Raw genomic sequence first — 27,801 nt, forward strand, 5'->3', positions numbered from 1 at the left:
GACCTCGGTATTTTGAATGTGAATGTAGTAACCGTGTTTGGCCACATTCTTACATATGGCACCTTTAAATTGTTAGTTGGAGACCGAGAAAGAGTGTCAAAGGTTGCATCAGAAGGATATAATCTAATGTAATCCCATTCACCATAATCCTGGTTTTAACCTGTGCAGACACGGTATAAAGGTCCATCTGGATACGTGACATCATCGTTTTATGTCTGCACGTGTGACTTTATTGTCACAAGGTTATTAAAGGGAAGTGTTTTGGAAATGGCACCAGCTACGCCTCATCCTCCCCCACACACACACACTCACACACACACAAAGGACAAAGTTCACTGATTTAAGTCGATCACAACAGACAGTTGCTCAGAGTCACGGAATATTGATCCACGTAGGATCAAAGTCCTGGTTGAGGGTGGACATTTTTCCTTTGGGAGCTCTCTTTAAAATAGTCTTGCCGCCAACTGCTTGACAAGATTACGGCGGCTGAGTATTTTCTGCTCGCTGACCTTCATCTGGCTCCTGCTCACTCTGTGCCCTCGGGTTCTATCCTTATCTCTGCTTCATTCTCCTCAGAAAGAGAGAGTGGCAGAGGGACAGGATTATGTAGGGTTAGAAGTATTTACGGGTCTAGATTAATAAAAAAAACACTATGTACACTATTCTCTGCATTACTCGCTTACTAAATTATAATCCAGAATTGTCTCTAAACCCGACCTCAGATCAGGCCTTTTTCAGGCCTATGATACTACCAACCCCCCCCCCCCCCCCCCCCCCCCCACAGAATGTGAAATCCAGGTGAGAGAGAGTGTGTGTCACACAGATTATGTGAGGAAAGTGAAGCAGTGGAACCTCTGCTGGGTGGCAGATGACATTACACAACAGCTCGGTGGCATTTTTTAAAATGTGAAATTTATCACATGACCGGACCGGGCTGTCTCATAAAGCAGGAAACTTCACTGATCAATTATATAGATATTTAATGACTCTGAGCGTGTTACAAAAACATCCAAAGAAGCTAAGGTGTTAACCCTTTAAGGTACGCACCAAGAAAAAAAGCTAAGGAAAAATAATTTCTTTGCATTTTATATTATTTACTTGTGATAACAATAACGACAATATATGCATTTTAAATTAGACCCTACAGTATTTTAGATAAAGGCCTCTACCAAACAGTTGAGATGTCTGTTCATAATAAAGCTGGTTTGCATAATTCATAAAGTACAAAATTCAGAACAAATGACATAAATTTAGTGTAAGTGAGTTCAGCTTGATGCATTTTTCAATGAGATATAGTGACTTAAAGTGTGCTCGACCAAATGGTTGAGTAGTACCTTAAAGGGTTAATACCGTTACCACAGTTACTATAAGGAAACTTTTTGTTGACTACGTCTCTGATCAGGTCCAAAATTGTAGCTCTACAAACCATCTAGGTCTGCTCTGTTTTGAGGTAGCATACTACATTTCTGAAATGTTTACGACAAGTACAGTAGAACAGGAGTCATTTTCCATTGCATTTTAAATATGGAAAAATATCACATCCTCTGAGTCCTGGAATGTCAACGCAAAAACTGGCTTTCAGTGGTTTGTGATTGTTGGCGCAGCAACTTTGGTCGGGGAGGAAAAAAAATGCGGCACGTGTACATATTAGCATCTCAAAAAAAGGCTCATTCACGAGGACACAGTGCAAAAAATGCAAAAAAAGGATAAATGATTGCGTTAGTCCGACTAAAGTGGGATCTAAGGAAACTTGAAACATCCTACCGAAGGCTGATGCTACCCCGTCAGAAATATATATAAAAACAGTGCACTTTTTCATATACTTGACATCATGTGTTCAAAATCATGCAGTTATGTTCTGATCAGTCAAACTTTCTCCATATAGATGTATTGCGATACCAAACGAGCATGGTCTACGACAGAGAATATCATTAATCAAAAAATAAGCCAAGTTCTGATTGAGTGTAGGATATAGGCGTGTCCTCTAAACCTCTGCAAAATGAAGTTGCACTGAGCCTTGGTAGGATGTCTCGATGGGTAGGATGAAATGAAGACGCCAGACTTTTGAAATAGTCCAATTGACATCGTACTAAATCAAATTTCTCAAAGTCGGACTTACGGAGCCAGATAATGTCTGGCTCAAACTGGCCCAGATTCCCACCCCGTGACTTTGAGAGGTGAATAACAGAAGAACATGGACTATTTTGAAGTTAATAGATGACAGAAAGACACCGAATGGCACCCAACTAATGTTTTGTCTGTGCCTAATACTGCTAAATTGGACATATCACCACCTGGTGTTGTGGAGGTGGACACACTTCATTCATTACCTTAATTCCCTGCAGGTGCTTGTATATAAGAACAAAAACAGTAGTCAAAGTAAAAAGCAATGTGGTCAAGCTACAGGCGCAGCTCGACTTCACTGTTCATGGAAATGTACTGAGGGTCAAACAGCAGCAGAGGCTTTGTGTCCAGTCTGACAGTTCCATTTTCTATGGTAAGTCAAGCATGTTATTCTCCTCCAGGGCTTTCTCTGTCCTGTTATAAACCTCTCCGATGGCCCGAACCACTCTGCTCAGCACCGTGTTCAGCTCCTCTTGGTCCTGCGTACACACCAGTCTGAAGAAGAAACCGCGCTCTGGCATGGCGATGAAGGCCAGCTCGGCTGCCCGGCGAACAAACCACGTGTGGTGGTTAGCCAGTGTGGTCTTGTAGGCCTCGCGGCATAACTCTGAGGGGCTCCTGAGCCGGCCGGCATCTGGCGTCTCTGCCAGCTTCTCCAGGAACAGCTTCAGCCAAAGCAGGGCACGGTGTAAACGCAAAAGTGTCCTGCAGCCAGAGTCCGTCTGGCTCTGAAAGTTTACAACACCCCGGTTCAGTTCAACTAAGATCATGGAGCGCACAGAATGATAAGCACCATTGTGCTGTGAGGCCTCCAAACTCTTCTTTGTCCCGACTTCTGTGCTCACAGAATTTATTGACTGTAAATCTGGGCCCAGCTCTGCCTCAGGGTTCTCCTCTGCCAAAAGGGCCAGTTGGCGGATGATGGTGGTCTTGCTTTCTATCTCCTTAGATATCAGTCCCACCATTGGGCCCAAAGCCTCCATGAACCTGGGGGAGGAACACAGAACAAGATGAAGCCTCTTATTCCGCTGCACTGGAACAGATTTTATGATGGATGAAGTAAAAAACTTAAAAATGCAGGTAAACTCAACTCCTGCACAGAAAGTTAGGATAATTTGCTATTTAAACCTGTTAAACCTACTTGAACCTGTCGTCAGGTTTTTTGACGGTTTTTCTCTTCACTCCAAAAACGTACAAATAATGAATGTTGACCACTCAGTCAAAATGTAAGACAGTGGGTAACTGCAAGTTTAAATTTTGCTATGTAGCATCTTTTCTTGTGGCTCTTTTACGTTTTTATAATCCCAATTCCACCACTTAGCCCTCCCCCTTCCCCCTAACCCTTTATCGGAGTTCCCCTTGGCCCTCAAAACAGAGTTGAGGGAGCTCGGGGTACGAACGTTCCCCTGAGAAATGAGACACACCTCCATTACGTCATCACGTCGTCCGGAATTGACGCTCGCGGACTGTTACATCAACAAGCCGATGCGCTGCTTGTTGATGTAACAATCCAAACATGCCGTCCTCACAAGTAATGTCTGTTGCCTGGGCTATTTTTCTGTTTTTACGACTGTCAGCTGCTAACCAACGACATCGGCGGCAACGCTGACGTGAGGAGTGTTCACACACACACAGTTACAGCGACTGCAGACCCGCTGCATTACCATAGACACACACACACACACACACACACACGGTGCAGAGGGAGAAAGCTGCTCGCAGACAGAGCGGACGAGAGCGGGGACATAATCTCCTGTTCTGTCCTGAAGACGTAACTGTGCACTCCGGCACAATTTGTTAATGTTAAAAAAATAGCGATAGCAGCTAGCTAACCACACGAAAGGAACGCCGGGATAGCATCGGCTACGACGGGACCGTACCTATGTTCCCCGCTTTGTATGTGACCGGGGAACATAGGACCCTTTCTCTAACCCTAATTCTAACCCTACCCTTTTTCAAAAAAGGGTCCTATGTTCCCCTGTCACATACAAAGCGGACCTTTTTTGGGAAAAACGGGGAACATAGGACCCGGGGAACATAGGTGCGACCCCGGCTACGACTAGCTAGTAATTCAAAACAAACTTGACTAGTGATTCAGAAAACACCGTTGACAATTGAAGAAGACCACAATACAATCATTACACGTGACTTTTCAGTAATTAAAATACTGAAAATACATTTGTGCGAGTCTTTAACGGCCGGCTTTCAAACTTCGCCAACAGGTGACGCGGCGGAAGCTGGGAAATTCCTCAAAGCCCTCCATTTCAAGTGCGGTCTAGTGTTGTGTCGGTCAGGAGTGATTCGTTCGAAAGTACGGATCATTTGACTGAACGAACTGACTGGGATCACTTCATGAACTGATTCGTTCCATTTTTAGTTCAGTTGAGCTCCGCGGCCGGGAGTGGAACTGCCGGGTCCTGTGAATCACTCGTGAAGTCATTCGCCGACGCCGTCGCAGTCACTCACTCGTGAATCTTCGGCAAACTACGCCAGCCAACGTGCGCCGAGCGGGGAGGGAGAGGGAGTGACTGTGAACTGTGTCTGCCCGGCCGTGCTGCTGTGATTCGTACACTGTCAGTACACTGACTCACTCATGATTCGTGCGTACGAACGAACTAAGAGACAGAGAGGAGGTGAACTGACGCTGAGGTACGAACTGACACAGAGAGGAGGTGAACTGACGCTGAGGACATGAATCCCGTCCGCGCTGTCACTCACTCACTCTATGACCCGCGGCGCGCACGTACTGCACTCAGGGAGGAGGTGAGTCACGTAGCGGGGCACTGGGCTCCTGCTTAGAACTGAATGATTCGGTGAACGAATTTTTTGAACGAATCATTTTAATAAAATGATTCAAGTGATTCAGAACACTCAAATGAACTGCCGATCCCATCACTAGTGCGGTCCTGAGGAAGCTTCGTTTCGAGGGCTACGTAGCCCTACGGCTTGGCCCTAACCCTTAACCCTAATGAGAAATGAGACAGCCCTACCCCTCACATGAACGCGCAAAAACAAGGGGGAGGGTTAAGGGGTGGAATTGGGATTCAAATTTTTACTGTTCCTTCTGTCCAAGTTTTTTCTCTCTCCACTGTTGCCTCATGCTTGTTCAGTGTGTTCTTTGTTCCCTTGCCTTCCTTTGCTAGCCTTATTGTAGCAGAGCTGTATTCGACTGGTGTACACAAATGTATAATCTGACAAATTAAGGCTGGGTGTCTGAAGTGATGAGTTTGAGCTTTAAACCAGCACAGCGGCTGAGGTAGTGTAATGCTTGAGACCGTCTTCCAACAAAAAGTTACTGTAGGTCGTATGCAGGAATTATGGCCCAAATGTATGTTTTTTAAAATAGGCGCCCTCTATCAGTAGTAGAAATAACAGCAATCTGGTACCTTGGGTGTGTCGTCATCAAGTAGCTTTGATGACGTTTCCACCGGTAACTGGCTGCTTAGTGGTTAAAGAAATGTACACACGCTATTATTTTCATGTCATTGTAATTTACTGTATAGCCTTGTCTTTTTTTTAGCCCAACCCTAACCTCAATAACACTTGTGTCAAGTTGAGTTGGAAAATGCGGTAAAAGTCTACCTACGCATCGTATTCAGGGCTTGACCAAGGACTTTTTGTTCACATGCTGCCTCTGAAAGGCCATTCCAGGCATTTCCACAGCAGTTCCACAGCTTACATGCAGCCAGTGTGATCCAGGTGTTGGTAAGTTTGCCAACTTTGCCTCTGCTTTGTTTACACTCTACCTTTAATTACATGTGTTTAATGTCTAAACATTGTCATGATGAGTGGTGTCACAGATAACAAAATATTTCCCATTTTACAGTGAGCTAAGTCTGATGATCTTACTTCACAAGCTCATCCCAGCTGGACAGATACGGCTGCAGGAGCACGTCAGAGCCGTAGGCTGGTGCCGCCAACAGGTGGGAGAGCAGTAAGGACACCTGGAAGGTCTGACCAGGACAGTTCTCCTGGATCGGGGGCCCCTCAGACCCATCAGCCCCACTGCTGTTGGACAGATGGTGAAGCTGGTGGTGGTGGTGGGGGAGCGAGGTCAGTGAGTGTGGGGACCATGAATAGAACAAAGGGAGAAGAGAAAGCAGAGGTGATTGATAATTATTCAAATTTCCCATCTGCTTCACAAAATTTGGCTTGTGGAGAAATTGTGATTAGATGATAAAGTCATTTAGTTTTTTTGTTTTTTACCTTATTCACCTGATTATAGCCTTTTAAACAGGAATCCCAGTGGTAACCCAAGCCTCCCTCTGGACAAACAGAAAAGAAACATGAGCAAACCAGACAATAAAATCCAGCAACTAAACTGCAACCTATTTTCCTATTCCTTCCTAATCACCAAGTCAGGGTGAACTTAGTTGCTTCTCTACATATCCAACATTTAGTCCAGTTTCTCCACAATTGCTCTGTTTTTGGTCTCCACCAGTTTCCCAATATAACAGCGCATGTCTGTGTTTGGCTGCAACGATTAGTGTGAACCAAAGCAATGACTTAAAACTTAAGGGTGTGATTTCCTTTTAAAATAGGTTTTAGATGTTTTTAAATCCGATTTCTGTCTATATAGCAATTTGTTGATAAAATTGTATGAAAAAACCCTATTAATACCTTGAATGCATATTAAAGGTATTGCATTAACAACCAAAATGATGACAAAAGACCCAGTTTGATGATGTCAGGAAGCAGTGTGGGATCATGGGAACTGTTGTCCAGTTTTGTGATCCCTTAGTGACAAATACAGGCAATAAAATGAAGAAACAAACACACTGGCTAACTTAATAGCACCGAATGTATCCGTGCGTGTACAAGTTATAGCAGAGAATAATAAAAATGTGTCTATTATATTATATTACATACAGATGTGTATGAATTTAAAAATATTGGAAACGTTCTGTCTCATGGTATTACACTACTAAACCAAATATATGATATTTTAAAGCAGAAATGTACCAAATGATATCTTTAAGACACATTTCTCTGACTGACATCTTCACTGACGTGACAAAAATCTGTGATTTTCCAAATGAAACACAGCCAGTCCAATGTTAGACATGTATTACTGACTTGACAGTGACCCACTGATGTTGGCAGGCGCATCACTGCTCGGTCTGATGAGGCAAGTCTAAATTTAAGTTTCCTAAGTGAGTTATTGAGAAATCGTTATTGGTTGTGCCAGTTGTGGATTTTATCACGCGACTGTTAATTCTCTCAAATTGCAGCGCTATGACCTTAATCCATAGAGATCACATGATTCCAGTTCAAGCTTTTGTATGGTGATATCTTTGAGACTGGTTGTTTGAATTTATTTTCAGATATATATTTTATCAACAACTTGTTGGCTTCAATACAGTCATGCATAAAGTACCTAAAAAGGATCTTACAAGTCACTTTTTATAATTTTACTGAAGTAACAGTCTTAACCCTTTAAGGTACTACTCAACCATTTGGTTGACCACACTTTAAGTCACTAAATCTCATTGAAAAATGCATCAAGCTGAACTCACTAACACTTGATTTGTTCTGAATGTTGTACTTTTTCAAACAAGGTTTATTATGAACAGACGTCTCAACCGTTTGGTAGAGGCCCGTATCTGAAATACTGTAGGGTCTAATTGATTGAAAATGATTGTCATTATTGTTATCATAGTAAATAAAATAAAATAAAAATAATAAAAAATGCAAAGAAATAATTTTTCCTTTGCTTTTTTCTTGGTGCATACCTTAAAGGGTTAAAGCATATGACATTTACTGTACTAAAGAATCAAACGTCATTTTCTGATGTAAAATGTACTTAAGTTTTAGAAGTAAAAGTATTAAGAAAGTGAGGAGTAAGGATTTAGCCATTGTAGCTCAGTGACAGGGCGAGTTGTCTTTCAACTGGAAGGTTGTTGGTTCAATTCCTGGCTCTGCTCGTCTATGTGTGTCCTTGAGCAAGACCCTTAACCCCATGTCACAGAGTTATATATCATATCCCAAAGAAGCTAGTGTGTAAACATTACACCATATGTTATCAACTGATAATATTATATTTTAAAAAAAAGTTACAGAATCGCACAAAAAATAGTATTAGGATTGAGCCAAATGTGGTGTTGGCACTGAGCTGAACTCTGTGGCCACCACACCATGTGACAGTGTCCTGATTTGTACCCTATGCATTCCAAACAAGGGAGGGGTTGTATACTATAGATTAAAACTTCCACATGGAAAACATGTACACAGAGAGAAGGGGGGGGGGGGTAAAGAGAGTACTCACGCAGCCACAAGGAGCCGAGGAACAACAGCAGGACTAAGATAGCAGCAGCAGCCTTTCTCTTCACACCCATACTGACAGTCCAGTTTGGGTTCTGCCGGTCCTTCTCTGTTCCCTGTCCTGATCTTTTTCCCCCCCCCTGTTAATTCCTCTGCGTCTCACATGAGTCCTTGTCCCCAGCACTCGCTGTCACTACAATTACTCCCGATCAGACCCTTTGCCCCCCACCCTCCCATGTCCTTTCAAATCTTTCATACTCCTCCCCAACGCCTTGCACAAAATCCTCTCTCTCTCCCCCCCCCCAAAAAAAGAGAGCCAGTAAATGTTTAACTGATTTACAGCTGCTGCTTTCCTTTGTCCCAACTTTGTTTTCTTCAATTTCCTTTGATTCCGTGTCTCCCCCTCTACTCTGCCTGTGTGTCCAACTGATTGCAGAGCTGCCTGCCTCTTGTTTTGTTGCTCAATCTCAGGGTCCAGAGATCAACCAAGTGCAGCCCCATGGCTGATAAAGAATAGGCAATGTCGCTTGTCCGCCAGTAACCGCTTTCCACCAGATTCATTGACTAATATGAGCTGTATTACTGGTCAGCTTGAGTAAACACTTGCTCCCTGCGCTCTCATCTCCTCCTACCACCACTACCCTTCCTCCTCCCCTTCTCTCTCTCTCTGTCTCTCTGTCTGTCTCTCTCCCTCTCATTCACACACATCATTAAGTGCACCACTACACTTCACAACAGTGCTGACACACACTCACTGACACCACGTTGCGGGTATAACATGAAGCATATGTTGTAAACATGTATTTCTCCTCCTGTCCTCATAGTTATCTTTACCCCTTTGTTAAAGCCAGGATTAGCGAGAGTAAAACCTCACTTTTTGGAGAGATAACAAGCGTAAATGTGATACCAAACCCAGGTGTGTCAATGGATTACAAAGTCTAACCAAGATTATCTGAGCTGAGGCAGCAAAAAGGTGCACGAATGTCCATTTACACTAATCAGCCTGGAGATATGACAATGCTGTGATGTTGCGAGCAGTAAATATAAATCAATATACATCTTTAATGGGTAACTTATTACAGTTCCAGAGAAACTGACCCAACACTGGACATGAGGAGTGATATGGCATATGATGGGTTTTCCCATGATTCTACGTAGTCTTTGTTTGTGATTGAGCTTTAATTTTGTTCAATTTTGTTTTGTTGTTTGCGAGGTTGAGGGATCCTATCCTATCACACACCTGGGATGCTGTCCTCCACAGGATGTCAAACAGCAGGGGGCGTAGTCATCCCCTGCTGTCTGGCAAACCTGTATAAAACATGAAGCAAGACACGTCACATGTAACATCATGTGACCCAACTGAGGAAGAGCACAGGAAGTGGTGGAAACATGTCAAGGTAATTTAAAAAACCCGTCTTTTTCTGTCTGACTGAACCAAATCAGTATTTGGTCTGTTTGTGATCGTCACTCCCTGATCCATTGCGGAAATGTGATGTTTTTCTATGCATGTGCAAATGTTGCTTTACAGCAGTTGTGTTTGCCACCCACAGAGCCGGTCCAAGGCAAAAGTGGCTGCTTGGGGCCCCCTAATCAGCAGGGGGGGCCCCAATAGTGTGTGAAGAAAAAACATTTTGCTCATCTGCTTTAAAAACCAAAGTCATTAATAAACTGGTTTACTTGTTCAGCATCACCAAACGTATATAGAGCTTCAGTTTGAACATGAAAATGCAAATGAATACAGCTGACACTGCTTTTGAATGAATGCAATTTATACTGTTACAATAGTCAAGCACCAAGGTGGTGGAAGAGGGGCCCCTAAATCCCTAAATCCAACCCATAACGACTTGGGCCAGCCCTGGAAACCTTCCATAAAATGAAAGATGAAACCCTAACCCTAACACAAACACTAATCTGTAACCCTAACATGTATTTACAATAACTGTTAAAGGAGCCACACAATGGTTTCCTCCCAGTCTGAAAGCATGCAGAGGTTAATTGGGCGGAGGATAAAGCAGTAGAGAAACTACTAAAAAGTAATGTAGACTCCCCAAAACTGCTGTAAATTGTTTTGGAAGAAAGTAGCACGTCGCTGTCCAATAAAGATCAGGTGGCGGCAGTGATAATCATGGGAAACACACTGCTCACTGTCCGTGATTTTGCTGGTGCTGCTGCTGTTGTGGGGGGAGGTGAATGGACATTGAACTCCACGTTGAAAACAAATCACATGTGTGTTCATGGAGAGACACTTAACAATGGAAGTTTTCAAGCGCGGAGCGGGAAAAAAAAGCAGTGAAAGCAGGGGCATTCATGACTTCTCTAGGAGGGGCTTGGGGTCACGGGGCTTATTATGTGCGACCAATGGGCGATCCAGTCTGAAAGAAGGAGAAACTAGTGAGGGGGAGAAGGAATTCCCGTCTAAACATGTGACTTTTTCAGAAAAACCTGGACTCTTTGACTCCACATGGGTGGGTTCTCTCGTACATGTTTTGAGGAAAGTAACATATGTAAGGTTGTTTCTGTACACCCATGAGGCAAACAGCTGCTACTAGTGAAAAAACATATGGTACAAATTTACACTGAGTGAATATGTTTATATGTGGCGGTTCAGGAGAGCATGAAAGGAGTATTTTGTCACTGTCAGGAAACCACGACTACACCATTGGATTTTCCACCACATCTGCCTGGAAAGACTTTCCAGCATGTTTGCCAGTGCCAGGATTACTCATATAATCCAAGGTGCTCATTTCTTGAAATTGTGCAAATCTCTCAGTGGAATTCTTAGTTCAAAACTGTTAAAAGTTCTACTGCAAAAAGTGTTTTAACACTCTTTATTCATAACAAGGAGTGTTTCAAGTGTTCCAATTCTGCATCTTCTCCACGCCAAATGACAAAAAAGCTTTGACAATCTTCAAAGCTGACAGGTGACTTATTACAGGCACCAGTGTGTGCAGTGAGGACTCACTCTTACACAGAACGCACTGTCTATTAATCACGTATGGATTATGGTGTATAGGGGCAGTTTGGGCGACGCACAACCAACTTGGAGAAAAACCAATTCCAAAGATCCTTTGTTCTAATATTCCTTTCAATCGTCTCTGCCAGCAAAAGCAGTTTTTAATTCAGAATCGTCAGATTCAAGTCATGTTAAATGGTCCCGATTTCATTGACGTGGAGAACCGCCCATTGACTCTCATCTTCCAACCTTTTTTTCAGAAAATTATTCTCCAATGCATTTTCAATCAGGATCTTGGGACTCGCCCTAACGTACTTGCATTATACGTAAACTGAGCAAAGAGAGGAGGGGATATCTTCGATCAAGTCGCGTCTCGCGATAAGTTGTTCCCCTTTTAAGTCCTCTCTGCTCGCGGCGCCCTAAGCGAAGGTTCGGTCCTAAAAGTTTGCTGTTTTAAAAATACACGGAGGATTGTTCTTACGTGTTAGCTGTTTACGGCTCGTAGCAGCGGTCAGCAGTCATTTGAGGCGACGTTCGGTAGCTCGTTTGCGAACATTGTTGATGTTTGTATCGCTCAGGGTTTAACTGCGGGTTAAACTTCACGCAAATCAGACAAAAGAAACTGATATTGTGTAAGAAAGTATTGTTCTAAGATGCCTTTAGCAACACATCTAAAGATCCAATTCTGCACTTTCCTTTACACCTAATGAATAATTTGACTGCACTATCTTGTCATATGTTTGTTGCAGTATCTGGTTAAGGTTGTGAAAGCTCTTGATCCTTCGTCAGTCATTTTTGTTTATCAAGTTGCCATCTAGTGGACAACACAAGAAGGACTCTGTTAATCATCTAACAACAAATTGATGCTGTCTTGCTTTATGCACCTATTGAATGGGTCACATTAATCATTATCAGAAAAAATCCCCCCCCCCCGAAATTTTCTTCAGGAGCCACCACTGGTGTGTAGTATTGACTATCAGGTGCTGCTTATATTTACAACTTAACAGCATCATATCCTATTGAAGACAACTAGCAACTGAGATATAAACACCACAGAAACAGATGACTTTTATTCAAACTGAGTTCTCCGCCTGGTGGCTATTCAACATATTCTTACTTCCTGGTTGGCCTCAACTGGAAAACTATATTTCTTTTTCATATACAGCCTATGGTTCAGACTGCTGTAGAGACCCGTAAGGCATTGATATACTTCTGCGCACAAAGTGCACATCGCATTGTGCGTCGCACATTGCAGACCCTGGTATACTCACGCGCCAGGGTCCTGTAGTATCTGACTTCGCCATGGGGTGGCGGTACAAGTCTGGACGCACAGAATAGGACACATTCCTACCAAAGAAGAAGAGAACTATGCTACAGCTCCCTCGAACACGTCTGGTTCGAGCGGCTCACAGCTGAGGGAGTCGCGGTGTCAACCGGTTAGAGCAGGTGTCTGCAACCTGCGGCTCTGGAGCCACATGTGGCTCTTCAGCCACTCTGCAGTGGCTCCTTTATTCTTTTTAGGATCAAGGCGACAAATAAAAGTCTTTTAATATCTTGTCCAACGTCGACATAAAATGCAATATTTAGTACACGTTTGGATGTGTCCTGTCCATCTTTGGATCCACATACTGTTTTCTCGAGCATGAACGACATACAATCCAAATATTTGCTTTATTTATTTCAAAGTGGGTTCATTTTAATTTCATTAATTTGCCACAAACAATGAAACAATGGAAGAACCAGGTCTACGTCAATATGTGTTTTGTTTTTGCTCCACTTTGTAAGAGGTTGGGTATAAACTGAACATGTAGTTCTTAAATGTAATAAATGAGTGAGACATTACTATTGTATATAATTTGTCTGTATAAAAACCTTTATACGTGTTATTATCTTTTTTATCTTTATTTTTTGCGGCTCCAAATGAATTTTATTTGGGTGGAGAGGCGACAAAAATGGCTCTTTTCATCCTAAAGGTTGCAGACCCCTGGGTTAGAGGGTCGCCAGGTTGAGGCTCGGATGTGCGTTGGGTCCACGTGCACTGTCGCCGGAAATGTACTGTAGTACGGAACGCATACCAGGGCTTCTATAGCAGGACCCTTAATCTAAGGCTGTGACCCCTAATTTAAGGCTGTGATAACTTCAGGCTAGTATATTTAAAGGTCACATAGAGTGGTCCTGTTGCACATACATGTTAGTTATGGAGGTCTACTTACATATATTAACTTGTTTTTATGGTCAAAAACCTCCTAGTTGCTGTAAACGAGCCGATTGAAATCCTCTTTTCTGACGATGTTCGTCAGCCGCGATATTTCAGAGTGAACTTTCACCCCCAGAAGACAGAGTCTTGTGATTGGCCAGTACTATTCAGCACACCAGCTCTCAGAAGCACAGCTCCCCCTTCTGGAAAGGTGGATGCACTGCTACTCATTATCAAAACATTGTTTTAACAATGTTTAAAAATAGCTTCTTCACGACTCCCCGCCGCAGTCCCTTTTATGACTTTGACCCGGAGTCAGACCCAGAGTCAGAAGACACTGTCGCTCGTGAAACACCTCCACAATGGACGTTATTCTTCTTCTGCGGTTCAATGTACGCAACCGGATGTGCCCGGACTAGTGCCCTGTTCAGGAGAACCGCTGTTTACGTAACTATTACGGGATTTTCAGAGATCTCGCTGAGATTACAATATAACACAGCATTCTCAGCAATGGCTGAACTGTTTGTTTTGAACCTTCAGGGCTTCATAAACAAGGTAATGACGCTGATACACACCAAAAAAACAGCGTTAATAGGAACTTCCGGTCGAGTTCCGCTTTAATATCTGCCAATAAACTCAACCCAAATATTACACATATGTTTGGGAATTTCACACAATTTTAGAGTCAATTGTTGAGGTCCACGCGTCGAATTTTGTGTCAAATTTTTTTTTTTTTTAACAGCAGCAATGCGGGGGTGGAAATTATTCTACACTGTACTACTTCATTTTAGGCTCAAAAACATGGCTTTAATGTCCATTATTGACCATCAGGACAGCGGTAATAAAAATGAGGGGCAAAAAAAACGAAAAAAACGGACTCTCCGCTGGAATGTGTGTCGCCAGACGGCTCAGGTTTTTGAACCTGCGTTGGTTAGGTGTCCACCAGAGTGAAGTACAGTGATCCTGACTCGAGCCACTCGAGAGAACGAGCCTGTGACGCTCGCACCATCATCTGAGAGCGCAGAGAGCCTGAACAGCAGGATCACCTTTTCGTGCGCAGCTTCCTCAACCTCCGTGGTTGTGAACTTTACGTGTTTGTGACACTTCAACTTTTTTTACTCATATTTTTTTTTGTCGAGGTGCGCACGTGTCGATTGTAGATCGATTTTTCGACAAATAAGTCCCATCCCTAATTACACAGTATACATTTAATAATAAATCCATACGGTTTTCCTACAGCAGCCTACGGCAGTCGTGCAGTCTGAACTTGGAGGTGAACCTGGAAGGATCCAGCTCTTCTTCTCACCCTGAGCTCTAACTGAGTGTGAGACACACGATCTGCCCTCTGGAGGCTCTCGTTACTTTTACGAAGCTCATCTCTGTTTCCCTAAACGTATATTTAGAAGTACATCACATTCTGTACAACTCACATGGCGCATACCAACAATCGGTGTACTGCCCTTGACACTGCAGTGACTCTATATTACTCACAGTATAGCCATATTCTTCATATAGATGAAGAAGAAATGTTTGTTGCTAGAATTCTCTTGGCAGATTGTGACAATAATTAACTTCCAAAATCCAATGAGGAATCCCTGGTTAAGTACATTATATTTCATACGACACCACGGTTTTATTGTTTTTATGGCCTTGTCTGCCGCCAGCACTTTAACCACTCCACGCTGTAGTCTGCAAACAGTTTCTCACCACTGAGGTCCAGGTCCAGCTAGTGAAATTGTAAAGTTCTGCGCTACAGCTCATCACCAGTTCACTTTACTGAACCCATGGATGATTGCATCCCTGTTGTCTGTTGTGTCAATGTTACCCATGACTGATCACTTACCTTTATCCTAAAATGCATGAGCTTAAGGTGAAAGAATAGGCCAATGATGACAAAAATATGCCTCATAGAAATCTATAAAAGCCATGTTACGAGATGATCAGCAAGCCCTTGAATTGGATATTATATCTTATTTTACTTATTTCTCTTTGTTTAAAATGATTAATTAGATTATTGCCATATGAAAAGTGGACATAGTTTTCTAAGTTGCAACCACAAACTAAGAGTTAATTAGTTTCAGGTATTTTTCAATGGAAGATAATGTCAATATGAAAACAACGAAACATATGAAGACTCTGAACTTCCATGTGCCAAAACCTTATATGGCGGCTGTCAAATCACAGATTTCAAGGCTGTGCCGTCTCGATCAGTGGCCACTTGGACATTTTGACCCACTCGGCAGCCATGGATAAACATTTGAATAACAATTCAGCGGTCGACCTGTCTACCGTGACATGAACGCTGTTTTAAATGGTCTTTTTGTAATCTGAAATAGTGCTTCGACCTATTTCTAATTGATCGATTAACGGTCAAATTATTCTGAGACAGATATGGTCCTCGACTGAGAGAAAAAGTTGGGAACTTCTGCTGTAAGTTACACATTTATGGGAACGTATTGTCAATATTTAAGCGGCATCAGCACAGATACATGAAGCTGATGATAATGATGATGATTATTGTGGGTGACCGTAGGGTAACTTGAAGTCCTGGTTTTAGTCCTTCCCAGCTGCTGTGTAACCTGAGCCGTGGATAGCGACAGCCGGGGAGGGCGAGAGTCAGGGGTCTTTGCTTTCACTCCCTCTCTCTCTCTCTCTCTCTCTCTCTCTCTCTCTCTCTCAAAATTTATATTTAAAAATAGTGCTGTGTTGGACAGTGCACCGGTCTTACAATATGATGGCAGCAGAAAGGTTTTGGATATTTTCTGGAGTTGTAATTATTCTTGGGGGCTTGATTGTTCACGGTAAGTGGCGCAGTTGCAAACTTTTGGCACATCCTCACTTGACTACAGCCGCCCATCAAAATAATCCTCTCCCTTTTTTCATGTGCATGCAGCCGCTCAGTGTTTGAAGAGGCGTCTAGCTCTAGAACTCTTACCATTCATACTTTCAATGATGTCAATTTGTGTGAGTTTTTAATCAATTTTAACCAAACCAAATGTTTTTGTATTTGCAGACTAACATGCAGTGCATCGGTATGTTTAATACTGTATACACAATGCTCTCTGTAGGCTAAATAAACACAAGTCATTCCACAGTCTAAGTGCACATGGTTTGGCTGTTGCATGATTAAGTTATACTTTTATCACATTTATCAGAGGGCAAGAAATACATCAGTTTTAATCGCGTGATGTAGACAATCATTTGTACTTTCAAAATCCCAATTCCAAGACAATAATTTATGTATAATTAAAAAAAAGTCCAATAATGCAGTCAATACATTTTCCAGCCTTTTACTTTCTATTGATGTGAATATCTTTTACATAACATGCATAAGGTGATAGTGATTGATTTACCTATCGTGTCTCTTTTGTAAATGTCAGGTTTACCTGTTCAAAATTATTATGACGTGTCACAGAAATGGTTGTGAGAAATGCACAAATTATGTTAGCATTAGCATTATGTTAGCATACAAATTGTTTAAAGATAACATTGCCCTTATGTTGCACAGATGTGCACAAAGAGCCAAAGCAGAAGTTCTGCAACAAGAACAAGAAGCCAGAAAGGCTACAGCTGTACATAATGCAGATGTGAAACTCTTATTGAAAATGTTTTTTTTTTGTTTGCAAAAGTGCAAAGGATTCTGTTATTTTGATGGACAGATGGGATTTGCTACCCTTCACAAAATCTCGGTGACAAAGTCACTGCTGTGAGTGAGATTCATCGTGAAATGTAGACTCTTGATGTTATTGGTCTGGCGTGTTTAAAGTGCTGTGTCTCTCAAATGTCACTTAGAGTTTGGGAACAGCGCTGCCGGATTGGTGTCCATTTCAAAACACTGGTCACCCACCGTGAGGAAAAGACAAGTGTGCTCTGAGATCCTGGAAAGCTTTTCTCAGAGTCGTGTGAATTTACTCATAAATACTAATAACTGCTCAAATGCACACTTGAGATGAAGTTGCGCCAAAGCTGTTGCGGAAATTCTCTGCTGCCAGTGAAGAATGAAATAGAGAACTTTGATTTTCTTTGCAAGGAAAAGGTCAATCTTCACAGGAGTGATCATAGCTGGAGAAAAGACCCAGAGCAAAGTGCGCCCTTCACATTTATACCTGAGAAACTCCCCTTTTGCATTCCTCCAATAGACAAAGGAGTCTACATTTCCCGGCCATGTTTTCACACCTCTTTGTCTACTGTAGATGTCAGGGAGCCGACTCACTGCGGATGTTATAGGAAGGTGCAGGTTCAGCCTGGACCTCCTAATTCCACAATATACAATACACAGTACATAAAAGGACCTGGTATTCTGTGTTGGGCAGGTATAGGGTGATGGGCAGTTGTAGCTCTGAGACAAAGAAATCAAATATACTATTACCATTTGCCTCTGTACACATGACATCCAGTAGTGGAGGTGTGAATGACAATGCTTGAAATGAGCTCTTCAACACCTTCATTTTCATCAAGGCGAGACGGACTGGAGTTTAATGTTTAAACCGGTCCAGTGAATTTGGTCGGCTGCGCTCAAACATTGACCCGTGTGGCCATGTCGTTCTGACATGAACTGCCTGCTCTCTGTTTTACATCAACAGTCAGTTTAAAGAGAAAAACAGAAAAAGACATGTTCCCTCAGTTCTGATGAGCCCAGTCTTTTCAATCCATGCTTCTTTTTTTAGGCTTCTCTGCCTCTAGTTTCTCATCATCACTCTCTTTGAGCAGGCTGACATATCAGCTACAGGAAGTGACCAGGTCAAAACACAGACACCAAACAAACTTAATATCTACTGCTCTACGTGAGTTGGCTTCAGTGTGAAACTCCTCTCCAATTTCTTTGCTTAGGCTGTTTAATTTGCTTTTTTAAAATCATTTCTTTGCAGTAATTGATTGGTCAGCCTGTTATCCAGTAATATGCTTTGTTTGGTAAGTAGCTTACCACTCTTCAAAGTTAGGCAGACGTGGTTTTCTTTTTCTTGTTTCTGAGCAGCATAAATGAAAAGGCAAAGGATGTTGATGAAACTGTCTGGTGGTTATGAATCCGTGTATCGTTTTGTCATCATCCAGATATGGATCCAGACTGTCTTGGGTAGTGAGACATCTGACCATTGTCGTTACGCTGCCACGCTACATAAACAGTCACATGGGAGACTTAGTGAAGTATTGGTGTCTGACTCTATCAGGCATCTTTACTCATTTGGAGCACGTGTTACTGTCACCATTTTTGTCTGATGCAGATATTGATGATTATTGCAGATGACCTGAGTGTGACTTAAAGTCCCAGTTTAGAGTTTCCCAGCTGCAGTGTAACCTGAGCTCGGGATAGTGACAGCTGGGAGGGAAGAGGCAAGCGGTCGGAAATAACCTCTGCCTTTCTTACTCTTAGTCTCTCTTGAAATGTATCCTGAAAGGAGAGTGATCTCATGCTACTGCTGCCGTCACATTTACTCACAGCAAGTCCTAATTCAATAAAAGAAAATTAGCATATGATATCAGTGAGGTCCAGCATTAGCTAAGGGTCATTACAGAAATGTAAAGCAACAGGAAATACCAAAGCCTCATTGAGACAGAAAACTATCTTTCTAAAGGTCAATTTTGCAAGAAATTAGTGGCATCTACTGGTAAGACAGTAGATTGCAGTCGGCTCCTCTGTCTGTCTGCAGACGGACTCCTCACACCACTCGTACCCAAGTATGTCAAGAAACTATGGCAGCCTTTGCATAGCAGAAAGAATGTAAATACTCTTTCACAACTCTCTCCAGTCTCTCGCTGACATTCCCTCCCACGTCTTCTGGTTGGTTTGTCCATTTGTGTTGCTTTAGAAACACGGTGGCACGAGCTGACGGCCTTGATAACACAACTTTCTTGCCTTAAAGTGCTCATAATGCTCCCTAAATGTTACATGGTGGACCTTTTAGTGTTTACTAACTCTCCTCCCAAAAGTGGCCTCGTACAATATTGGTTCAAACGGGTTCATCTAACGTCACACATGCCAACATTAACATCTCTGCCATGTTTTTTTTTCTCAATATATGGTTAGATATTTGAACATTTTATTCTGTGTCTGTTCACTGTATCTGTCACCAGTCTTTTGTGTATACTGCCTTTGTTGTCGTTTGCATATATCTGATATTTCGTCTCGCTGTTTTTATTTTTTGTGCAGGGACTGCAGATGAAAAATATAGTCTTTTGGGTTACTCCTGTACATTTGCAGAAACAAAGTGTCCCTGCCAAATAAACCAATTGAAAAAAACTCCTGAAGATCACATTCACTTGATTTATTTATTTACCCCAAGTTTACACAAAAAACCTAAAACTACAGATGCATATATAACTAATTCAGTTTCTCATTGTTTCTTTCTTGCAGTGCAATGTAATGAGGAGACTGAGCTCATCAGCAACTTGTTCAAAAACTACAACAAGAACATTCGCCCTGTGGTTCACCCTGTTGACAAGGTGCAGGTTCAGATCAAGCTGACCCTCACGAACCTCATCTCTCTGGTGAGAGCGTGCTCTTCCTATCTGTTATAAAAGAAAATTAAACACATTCACGTTTCAACAGTTGCGCAAATATTCACAACCCCTGGTGAACTATGATTCCCACTAGACAATGGTAGCCTGGTCAGGATTTTAGACATGACCACATGACTGTTGGCTGTTGGGTCAACCTAACACGCACAGCTCAAAAACGCACTTCTTCATTTGTACCACAGAACGAAAAGGAGGGGACACTTACAACCAACGTGTGGATTGAAATTGTGAGTCATCCAACATCGTGTTTTGTTTTTATTTTTGTAGACATTGTGGAAACACGTTTGGCTGCACTCTTACAGTAGATCTCTTCTGTTTTGTCTCATTTTTAATGTCATGTGTGACCTTTTCCTCCGATTTCCTCTGCAGCAATGGGCTGATTATCGCCTCGCGTGGAACACCTCTGACCACCATGGCATTGATATCATTCGTGTCCCGTGTAACACGGTTTGGCTTCCAGATATTGTCCTTGAGAACAAGTAAGACACAAACAAAGAGCCTTCTGTATATATGTTATTTCTCTCTTCACAGGAGTGATCCTAGCTGGAGAAAAGACCCAGAGCAAAGTGCGCCCTCCACATTTTTACCTGGCCCCTTTTGCATTCCTTAAATAGACAAAGGAGTCTACCTTTCCCGGCCATGTTTTCACACCTATTTGTCTACTGTAGGTATCGGGGAGCCGACTCCCTGCGGATGTTGTAGGAAGGTGCAGGTTCAGGCTAGACATCCTAATTACACAATATACAGTACATGATTCACAAAAGGACCTGGTATTCTGTGTTGGGCCGGTATAGGGTGACGGGCAGTTATAGCTCTGAGACAAAGAAACTAAATTCTTTTCTTGATTTGAACTCTTTCTCTACTTCAATCTCACTCTGTGCAGCATTGATGGCAACTTCGGTGTGGCCTACTATGCCAATGTGTTGATCGGCAATGAAGGCGGGATGTACTGGCTACCTCCTGCTATCTATCGCAGCGCATGTGCCATTGAGATCACCTACTTCCCATTTGATTATCAAAACTGCACGTTAGCATTCAGGTGTGTTGCAGCTAAATGATCACTAAATACATACTGTAAACTATAATGTTGATGATTTTACACATTTTCCACTGCCACAAACGTAGATCCCAGACGTACAGTGCCAAAGAAGTGGACCTCATCTTGGCTGTTGATGGAGATATCCAGATCCAGTGGGTGGACATCGACCCTGAGGCGTTCACAGGTACAGGAGATCTACATTTAACACTCCCCAACATTCCAATCAAACATTTGCTCTCCAACTTACTGTGTCGTCATTGTTCAGAGAACGGCGAGTGGGCCATCGTCCATCGTCCCGCCAGGAAGATGATCAACAAGCGGTATTCCCCAGACGACCTGGAGTATCAGGAGATCCTGTTTAATCTGATTATCCAAAGGAAGCCCCTCTTCTACATCATCAACATCATCTTGCCCTGCTCCCTCCTCTCCTCACTGGTTGTACTGGCCTACTTCTTACCTGCACAAGGTCAGTAAGACCATATCTATTCTAAATCAATATTAAATAGCCATTGTCCTCTGCTTCTTTATTGTATTTTCAATAGTAGGCATCTGCGATGTTTTGTATGTGTTAGTGCCTGTCCTCCCTCCCTCCCTTCTCATTTTAATGAGAAGAGTTTATCCTCTTCAGCCCTAGTGGAGATTCATACCTTAAAAGTTCTGTCACAAACCTGGCAGTCAAATGCGACAGTGACCTCAAATTTGATAGACAAGTCAGTGTAGTAGTTTTTATCAGCTTCGTCAGATTGCTAAGGTCAGATCCATTTTATCCCGTGACGATCTTGAAAAGGTCATTCATGCTTTTATTTCCACTCGCCTGGATTACTGCAATGCCCTTTATATGGGGGCAAATCCAGTCATGCTGCTCGCCTACTGACTCGGAGGTATGAGTTCACCAGCTTAAAATAATTTTATTTGCTTTTAAATGCCTTGAAAACCTTGCCCCTCCCTAACTTTGCAATCTGTGTTCCCTCACAGTCACTGAAATCTGCAGATCAGCTCCAAATCAAGGCTGAAGCTTAGTGGGGACAGAGGTTTCTCTGTTTCAGCTCCTAAATTGTGGAATGAGCTCTATAAAACAACAATTGGCATGATCTAAATATGATGTATATGATGTATTTATTGTAATCTGCTGTCTCCTAAGTGTCTCCTGTCCTCCTGTTACAGCTGGAGGACAGAAGTTGACGGTAGCCATCTCTGTGCTGCTGGGTCAGACTGTCTTCCTCTTCCTTATTGCCCAGAAAGTTCCTGAAACGTCGCTTTCTGTTCCTCTCATCGGCAAGTGAGTCATTGTATGTTGTCTGCTGACCTCTGCACTTTCTTTCTTTATTTATAGGTACTACTCAACCATTTGGACGATCACACTTTAAGTCACTATATCTCATTGAAAAATGCATCAAGCTGAACTCACTAACGCTTAATGTGACTTGTGAATGTTGTACTTTATGAATTATGCAAACCAGGTCTCAACCGTTTGGTAGAGGCCTGTATCTGAAATACTGTGGGGTCTAATTTAAAAAAATAAAAACAATAAAAAAAATGTATTGCCATTATGGTTATCATAAGGAAATCAAATCAAATAATAAAAAATGCAAATAAATCATTTTCCTTTGCTTTTTTCTTGGTGCGTACCTTAAAGGTTTAAGCAAAGATCTGTCATCTTGTACCACCATGTTTCAGCATGGTGGTTACAGCTGCCCTGATGGATGAAACAGCCAGAGCGTGCATTTCGTGTTTTGAAGTTTACTATGCAAACAAATAACAGCTTTGTCCATAAACCTAATGCATAAAGCAATGGAGGAGGAGGGGAGTGGGAGAGTGGGTGCAGAGAGTTGTGAAATGCTTTGTATATTCTTTATGGTATGCAAAGGCCACCATAGTTCCCGAAAAAGCTTGGGAAAGGGAGGACCATTCATTTATTTATTTATTTATGTATTAATCCATACAGTTTGAAACCCTTCTCCAACAAAGATCTTGTTTAATTTCTCCCTCAGGTATCTCATCTTTGTCATGAGTGTCACGACTCTCATTGCCACGAATCAGATTGTGGTGCTGAACTTCTCCCTGCGCAGCCCCAGCACTCACACCATGTCTCACACCATCAAACATGTAAGTCAATTCTCGCTCGACGATTCAGGAGTCATTTTATTGCACGTGATGATGTGACCTGAACTGTTTCTCTCTCTCTCTCTCAGCTGTTCCTAGAGATGGTGCCTCGTTTCCTGGGCATGGCCCCACTGGTGGATGACAGCGAGGTGACAGCGGAGGTCAACGGAGTGCGGGAGCGACGGCGCAGCTCCTTCGGCCTCATGCAGAGAGCAGAGGAATATGTGCTCAAGCAACCTCGCAGTGAAATGATGTTCGACAAGCAAAAGGAGAGGCACGGCCTCACGAGATCCATCGGTAGAATGTCTTCTTCTAATACTATGAGACAGTTTGTTGCATATTCTGCAAATTTCAATGAAGCACTACATTACGCCAATACAGCCCCCCCCCCCCACACACACACACACACACACACACCGGTGTGAACGCATGATGGGTATGATGGATAAAGCACTGTCCGCAGTGCTGCCACAACGCCGGATCAATACACCGTTGGCTACGTCGCATTTACATATCAGACAAGCGCTTAAACACTTTAGCTATTTGTTTTTATTTAGAAACACATTTGGATTTTTTGAAAAACATACAGCAGCATCAAGAGGGTAACTTTTCACGCGAGTAATAGACCGACAATTGTCACTACATCCCATCGTATTGCTGGTAGTTGAGCCGGTTAAAATGTAAACAACTTTATTTTTCTTTTTAATGAAATGAAACGATAACTAGGGATGGGAATTACACGGCATTTTGAGAGTTGACTGTCGAGGTTTAGTGTCAAATTTTGTCTAGTTTTTTTTTTTGCGGGGGTGGAACCTATTCTTCACTGTACTAATTCATTTTAATAAGTTCAAAAACATGGCTGTACTGTCCAATATTGACCATCAAAGCAGCGCTAATAAAAATGAGGGGCAAAAAAAATGGAAAAACTCTCCACTGGCACGGATGTATCTCCAGATGGCGGTCAGGTGGTGAAAAGCTGGTGTATCCACCATACTTTATATACTTTTTCGGCCCAACCGCTCGTCGTCATTCTAACGTCTGATTAGACGCTACATTAATTTTGATAAAAACAATTTTTTTTATATTTTTCCAAAATGATTTGGCGACCCCCAAAAATCATCTCACGACCCCAAGGTTGAGAATGGCTGTATTAAAGCACCATGTATGATGTATTAGGTGTTTGCCTTACTGTCAGTGTCTCCTTCACCCTCAGTGGACAATATCGATGTCAGCAGCACAGCGAACCTTTATAAGAGTTTGGCCCAAGCTGCGCCTGAGATCAAGCAATGTGTGGATGCCTGCAACTTCATAGCTGAGAGCACTCGACATCAAAATAACATTGGATCAGTGAGTATTACTTTGAATGTTTGTTTGTCTCCATGTGGCCCTGTGATTTACTGGTGACCTTTCGCCCTATATCGCTGGGATTGGCACCGGCACCCGCTGTGACCTCCATGTGGAGGATAAAGCGGTAGAAGATGAATAAATGAATGAATGAATGAATTCATTAATTAATAAATGAGATGCGGGACAAATACACAGGTTGGAGTATAGAGACTAGAGTCATGTTGCTTGACTCAAATGTGACTCAAGTAGCAAAACAAGATTTGAGACTTGATTAACGTTAGTGAAAGACTCAGCTTGACGTAGACTTTAGTGAAATGAGTCAAAATGACTCGGCTTACAGAATATTTATGCAAATATTGAGGGTTTACAATTTGTTTTTGAAACATAGAAAATATTGGATGTCTGCTTTTGCTGCCTTACGCTACACTCTTAGAAATAAGGGTTCCAAAAGTGTTCTTCTACAAGGGCTGAGGTTCTACCTGGAACCATTTGCTTCTGAAAAACCCTTTCCCAAAGAAAGGTTTTTCAAGGGTTCTTGGTAACACTAATGGTTCCAGTAAGAACCATTTTGATCCAGAGAACCCTTTAAAACCCCTTTCCGGAATAAAGGGTTTCAAAAGGGTTCTTAGTGGAACCCTCCAAAAGAGTTCCGGGTGGAATCTTTATTTTAAAAAAAAAAGGTTCTATCTGGAGCCAAAAAGGGTTCTCCTATCAATAAGCAGAACCTTATATGGTTCTACTTAGCACTTTTATTTCTAAGAGTGTAGGTAATCTAATGGTTATGATTAGTGCACAACATGTGCTGTTTTTTTAGCCTAATATTTGATATTTGAATTTCCACGGTTTAATGTCAGCGTTCCTTACATTTTAGGCTCTGTCGTTTTATTTATTCTTATTATTCATGTTCTTTTTTCAAATAAACAATTCAGTTGTATGGGACTATGATAAAGTCCTTATAGTGTTTGAATAATACAGTGTTTCTGTTACAGATAAGACTCTAGCAATTCAAAATGACTTTGTCTTTTGTAGCATATTTAATTTAAATGTATATAAACTCGACTTGACTTGCTCGATTCTTGCAAGATTGACTTCTGACTTGCTTGAGAATTAAAGGTTAAGACTTTTAAATGTGTGACTTACCTCAGGTTTAGGAATGAAGTGTTCAGCAGTTTGATGGGACCACAGGTCTGATAGTATTGCTTGACATTGCATAATTTTCAAATGTAGAACACAGGAAATAAATAATGATTTAAAGGTGCATTATGTAATAAATCTAAAGCAACTGGCCATAAAATCCTCCTAATATGTCACAGAGACTCAGGAATAATATTCATATAACAAACTGAACTCACCAACAACAACAGTACAGACAAAATATTTGCATTAAAAAAATCTTTTAAAATCGTTTAAAATCATGTTTACGTTTTGAAATCATGTTTTGGCATGTGGCGCCACCTACCGCCGTCTACCAATCATTGCAGTCAGTAGAGTCTCAGCTGCCGAGCAACCACGGGCTGCCAGTTACGTCAGAAAACGAAACCTAAAAGACCTCTGTATTTTGAATTTGAATGTAGGGGCCACATTCTTACATATGGCACCTTTAATGCCATTTTTGCCAGAATAGTCAATAATAACAAAAAGAAAACCATCAAAAGTCATTGAACTTTGAATAATTTTTTAAGTTAACAGATTCATTCTCTATCCATTTTCTTCCAAAATACAGGAAATTGAAAGCTGGGTACTGATCGGGAAGATGATTGACAAGGTGTGTTTCTGGGCCGCCATTCTTCTCTTCATCATTGGCACAGTTGGGATCTTCCTAACAGGACACTTCAACCAGGTGCCAGCGTTTCCTTTTCCTGGTCTGAACAAAAACTTTGCTCCGACATAGGAGCGTTAGGAACGAGAAGAATACGTTCACTCTTTTCCAGTGGTCAATTTACCTCATGCTGTCTACAAGTCTGAGAATTCTTGCTCCTTAAATCCTGCTCTCAGCGTCAGGGTTCAGTTACGGCTGTGTAACAGGATCAGATCTGTGTGTTCATGTTCACACAGCTCAGACTTATAATTATGATTGTTTGTCATGCAGCTGAGGGTTTATATGCTTGTTGAAGTTCCTCTTGGTGTAAATACATTGAATGTACTTATACTTTGAAAGGGTGGTTTGGGTCTAGATAATAGGGATTTTTTTGAATAGTACAAGTACAAAAACAATTATTAGGTTTCTGTTTTGTACGACAAAGACTCAACAATGTGAACTAAGGCAGGTGCAGACTCGTGGGTGTTCTTCAGGGAAACCAGTTCATCACCATGCTGAGAAAGTTATTTTTACTGAAATTATTGTTATGTGTAAAATAAAGCCAGTGGCACTGTGAAAAGTATACTCATGCATAGCAGTAAAGAGGATTTGTTGTTTCTCATGGGTTTACAAGAATCATCCACGTACCACAGTGCAAATATCTACTTAAAGGTACAGTGTGTAAAATTCAGAAACATTTATGGATGAAGTTCCATAAATATAATTATCTTATCTTCCTCACCTGCAAATTACACACTGGGCATTTAAGTTAGTATAAGTTGTTGGGCGTGTATTATGTCTTATTAAAAAAGAACCTGTCAGTCCTGATTCAAAGACTCGTTCCTCTTTCTATGACTTATTTATTCGAGGGTGTTGTTCAAAGTAGATGACTTGGAGGAATGTTGTCTTGATATCATTGTGCCATGTTTTGAAATAAACATTTTATTTTGTGCATCATAACATACCGAGTCAACCTATTTGAAACGTGTTGAAACCTCCATGACACAAACACTCTAATCCTGACTTGAATACCAAAGTAGCGATAAGAACGCGCGTTTTTGAGACATCAAACGTTGGCGAAAACAGGCGTGAATCAGCACGCAAATCAAAACTGGCGAAAATGTTTAAAGGTCGCCATATGTAAGAATGTGGCCCAAAAACGGTTACTTCACTCAAATTCAAAGGTCTTTTAGGTTTCGTTTTCTCTGCCAATGTAGCTCAGACGTAACTGGCAACCCGTGGTTGCTCGGCAGCTGAGACTCTACTGACTGCAATGATTGGTAGACGGAGGTAGGTGGCGCCGCGTGAAGCCAAAACATGATTTGCGGTCTGCAAAATATTTTTTTTAATGCAAAAATGTTGGCTATACTGTTGTTGTTGGTGAGTTCAGTTTGTTATATGAACATTATTCCTGAGGCTTAGGAGGATTTTATGGCCAGTTAGCTTTAGATTTATTACATAAT

General features: G+C 41.9%; 2 protein-coding genes across 2 annotated transcripts; one reads left to right on the plus strand and one right to left on the minus strand.

Annotated features, from left to right (window-relative positions):
- Positions 1-2,078: 2,078 nt before the first annotated feature.
- gltpd2b (glycolipid transfer protein domain containing 2b) lies at positions 2,079-8,520 on the minus strand. The gene is made up of 4 exons (XM_083889982.1): positions 8,390-8,520; positions 6,331-6,389; positions 5,974-6,152; positions 2,079-3,111 (listed from the first exon to the last, which is right to left on the minus strand). Exons 1-4 carry the CDS (start codon positions 8,457-8,459, stop codon positions 2,493-2,495), a joined length of 927 nt encoding a protein of 308 aa, XP_083746108.1. The 5' UTR covers positions 8,460-8,520; the 3' UTR covers positions 2,079-2,492.
- Positions 8,521-16,199: 7,679 nt separating this feature from the next.
- Positions 16,200-27,166, plus strand: chrne (cholinergic receptor, nicotinic, epsilon). Its single transcript, XM_083890508.1, has 12 exons — positions 16,200-16,336; positions 19,888-20,021; positions 20,234-20,278; positions 20,421-20,530; positions 20,935-21,090; positions 21,177-21,274; positions 21,356-21,556; positions 22,255-22,369; positions 23,082-23,196; positions 23,283-23,490; positions 24,407-24,540; positions 26,264-27,166. Exons 1-12 carry the CDS (start codon positions 16,267-16,269, stop codon positions 26,429-26,431), a joined length of 1,554 nt encoding a protein of 517 aa, XP_083746634.1. The 5' UTR covers positions 16,200-16,266; the 3' UTR covers positions 26,432-27,166.
- The last annotated feature ends 635 nt before the right edge of the window (positions 27,167-27,801 follow it).

This window comes from Microchirus variegatus (genome assembly GCF_963457635.1).
Source record: "Microchirus variegatus genome assembly, chromosome: 5".
NCBI lineage: Eukaryota > Metazoa > Chordata > Actinopteri > Pleuronectiformes > Soleidae > Microchirus > Microchirus variegatus.

Excerpts from the sequence above, each read along its gene's own strand:
- gltpd2b (XM_083889982.1), bottom strand. The coding sequence starts at position 8,459 with ATGGGTGTGAAGAGAAAGGCTGCTGCTGCTATCTTAGTCCTGCTGTTG. Across the intron at positions 6,153-6,330 it reads GCTATAATCAGGTGAATAAG|CTTCACCATCTGTCCAACAG; the intron begins GTAAAAAACAAA and ends CACCACCACCAG. Across the intron at positions 3,112-5,973 it reads AGCTGGGATGAGCTTGTGAA|GTTCATGGAGGCTTTGGGCC; the intron begins GTAAGATCATCA and ends TTCCTCCCCCAG.
- chrne (XM_083890508.1), top strand. The coding sequence starts at position 16,267 with ATGATGGCAGCAGAAAGGTTTTGGATATTTTCTGGAGTTGTAATTATT. Across the intron at positions 20,531-20,934 it reads GATATTGTCCTTGAGAACAA|CATTGATGGCAACTTCGGTG; the intron begins GTAAGACACAAA and ends CACTCTGTGCAG. Across the intron at positions 21,275-21,355 it reads CGACCCTGAGGCGTTCACAG|AGAACGGCGAGTGGGCCATC; the intron begins GTACAGGAGATC and ends GTCATTGTTCAG.